Raw genomic sequence first — 3,067 nt, 5'->3', positions numbered from 1 at the left:
AAGTGGGGTGCTACCCTTTGCCCCACCTGCCACACACGAGAACTGATACCCAAGATCACACAGCTAGAAAGTAGAATAGCTGGAATTTGAACTTATGTAGGTCTGTTTCCAGAGCCTGAATAACTGACTACTTCTTCACCCAAAATAAAATTTAGATTTTGATTGGTATTTACTTGTTTCAGATGATTTTGTTTCCCTATTTGGAAGGATTCAGAATTTCAAAATTCCTCAACCAATTCACATCAGTAGATTGCTGAATAATTCTGTATTTTGTGCTGGTATAGAAATTACTTGTGTATATTATTAATGCATGTGTATCCATATCTAGTCATTCACTCTGGGGTTGAGAAAATCTCTTGTGAGTGATTGATGATAATTACTAAAGAAATTCAAATGACATAATTAGGGTGTATTTAAAGTGCTATTCTTGGGACAGGCACGGTGGCTCATGCCTATAATCCCAGCACTTTGGGAGGCCTAGCTGGGTGGATCACCTGAGGTCAGGAGTTCAAGACCAGCCTGGCCAACATGGCAAAACCCCATTTTTACTAAAAATACAAAAATTAGCTGGGTGTGGTGGCGGGTGCCTATAATCCCAGCTACTAAGGAGGCTGAGGCAGGAAAATGGCTTGAACCCAGGAGGTGGAGGTTGTGGTCAGCTGAGATTGTGCCAGTGCACTCCATGTAGCCTAGGGGACAGAGCAAGGCTTCGTCTCAAAAAAAACAAACAAAACTGCTCTTATCCTAGCAGTTCAAGACTAACCTGGGCAACATAGTAAGACTGCATGTGTACAAAAAATTTAAAAATTATCTGGGCATAGTAGTATGCCATGTGGTCCCAGCTACGGGGAAGGCTGAAGCAAGGGTCAAGGCCCTAGGGGTCAAGGCTGCCGTGATGCATGTTCATGCCACTGGACTCCAGCTTGGGCGAGAGTGAGACCCTGTAATAAAATGCTACTCTCTTGAGGATGATTGTATAAATGCATTTTTACATAGTTTAGAAACTTGCATGGCTTTGTCTTGAGATATGAATTCTCTTCTTATCAATCTATAGCATACAATGTTACAGCTGATGAAGGAGGCAGGCTGCTATAATGGAATCACATCCAGGGATGATTTTCCTGTGACTGAAGTGCTGAACCAGGTTTGCCCGTCCACATGGCGGGGTGCCTGCAAGACGGCGGTGCAGCTGCTGTTTGGCCAGGCTGGACTGGTGAGTGAGTGCATGTGGTGTATAATAGGTAGAATACAGAGATGTTTCAAGTGTGTGAGGATGTGGTACAGACACATGAAAATATTGAATAATTAAAAAAGTTACTTGGTGCTATGGAATCTAGACCAGGCAGGTAGACAAAGTAAAGGAAGAACTGCATTTCAAAGTCTCTTTAAAAAAAAAAAAATCAATTGATAATATATATTTGCAAGGAACCTAGTTACAAAATGATGCTATGCACTTTGCTTATCTTAAGAAAGCCATTACAGGCTGGGCTCCATGGCTCATGCCTGTAGTCCCAGCACTTTGGCAGGAGGATTGCTTGAGCCTAGGAGTTTGAGATCAGCCTGGGCAACATAGTAAGACCCTGCCATTTTTTTTTGTTTTTTTTTTTTTGAGATGGAATCTTGCTCTGTTGTCTAGGCTGCAGTGCAATGGTGCAATCTCGACTCACTGCAACCTCTGCCTCCCAGGTTCAAGCAATTCTGTGTCAGCCTCCCAAATAGCTGAGATTACAGGCGCCTGACACCATACCTGGCTAATTTTTATATTTTTAGTAGAGATGGTGTTTCAGCATGTTGGCCAGGCTGGTCTCAAACATTTGACTTCAGGCGATCCACTCAACCCAGCCCTTAAAAAAAAAAAAAGCTGGTGTGTTGGCTTACACCTGTAATCCGAGCATTTTGGGAGACCGAGGTGGGCAGATCATGAGGTCAGGAGTTCGAGACCAGCCTGGCCAACATAGTGAAACCCCATCTCTACTAAAAATACAAAAATTAGCCGGGTATGGTAGCATGTGCCTGTAGTCCAGTTGTTTGGGAGGCTGAGGCAGGAGAATCGCTTGAACCTGGGAGGCAGAGATTGCACTGAGCTGAGACCACACCATTGCACTCCAGCCTGGGTGACAGAGTGAGACTCTGTCTCAAAAAAAAAAAAAAGAAAAGAAAAAACCATTACATTAGTAACAATTTGACAGGGCCCCTTGCCCTAGCCCCTGTTCTGGAGCTACACTGGATGTCTGTTGCTCAAACATGCCACGCTTCTTCCTGTCCTAGGCCTGTGCTCTTGATGCCCCTTTTACCTGAAAATACTCTTCTCTCTGGTTATCATGTAGCTCATTCCCTATCTTCCTGGTGTCAGCTCCAAAATCACCTCCTCCAAGAGGCCTCCCTTGACCACGCTTGTATAAATAATGCCCCCATCCAGTCACTGTATAGCAGTTCTGTTTATCTCCTTCTTAGCAAAGTAACATCAATTAAAAGATAATGATTTGGCCGGGCGTAGTGGCTCACGCCTGTATTCCAAACACTTTGGAGGCCAAGGCAGGTGGATCACCTGAGGTCGGGAGTTCAAGACCAGCCATGACCAACATGGTGAAACCCTATCTTAAAAATAAATAAATAAATAATGATTTGGTCTTTTGACCTTTCACAGAAGAAAAAACTTTGGCCAGAGTTGGGTGGGTCAGGAGATCAACATCTGAAATCACCATTTAGCTTTTTATTTGCACCACTGACCCATAGAATCTATATACTTGATCTCCCTTTATAGTGAACGATTACTTTTCAAAAAGATAATGGTGGCCAGGCGCAGTGGCTCACACTTGTAATCCCAGCACTTTGGGAGACCGAGGCAGGCCGATCACCTGAGGTCAGGAGTTTGAGACCAGTCAACATATTGCCTGGCCAACATGGCAATACCCGGTCTCTACTAAAAATATAAAAATTAGCCAGTCATGTTGGCAGGCACCTGTAATCTCAGCTACTCAGGAGGCTGAAGCATGAGAATCGCTTGAACCCAGGACTCAGAGGTTGCAGTGAGCAGACATGTCACTGCACTACAGCCTAGGTGATA

General features: G+C 44.1%; 1 protein-coding gene across 6 annotated transcripts in view; it reads left to right on the top strand.

Moving 5' to 3' along the window:
• Positions 1–3,067, top strand: part of KIAA0355 (KIAA0355 ortholog) — a 91,713-nt gene that overhangs the window by 62,742 nt on the left and 25,904 nt on the right. For all 6 annotated transcript variants that reach the window (XM_032249105.1, XM_032249107.1, XM_032249109.1 and 3 more), the window contains one exon: positions 1,055–1,213. In XM_032249105.1, coding sequence (XP_032104996.1) covers positions 1,055–1,213 — 159 coding nt within the window. The remainder of the gene's footprint in view (positions 1–1,054; positions 1,214–3,067) is intronic.

This window comes from Sapajus apella, unplaced genomic scaffold (genome assembly GCF_009761245.1).
Source record: "Sapajus apella isolate SASKATOON/1434 unplaced genomic scaffold, GSC_monkey_1.0 scaffold68, whole genome shotgun sequence".
In the NCBI taxonomy this organism is placed as follows: Eukaryota; Metazoa; Chordata; class Mammalia; order Primates; family Cebidae; genus Sapajus; species Sapajus apella.
This window is presented reverse-complemented; position numbering and strand designations above follow the sequence as displayed.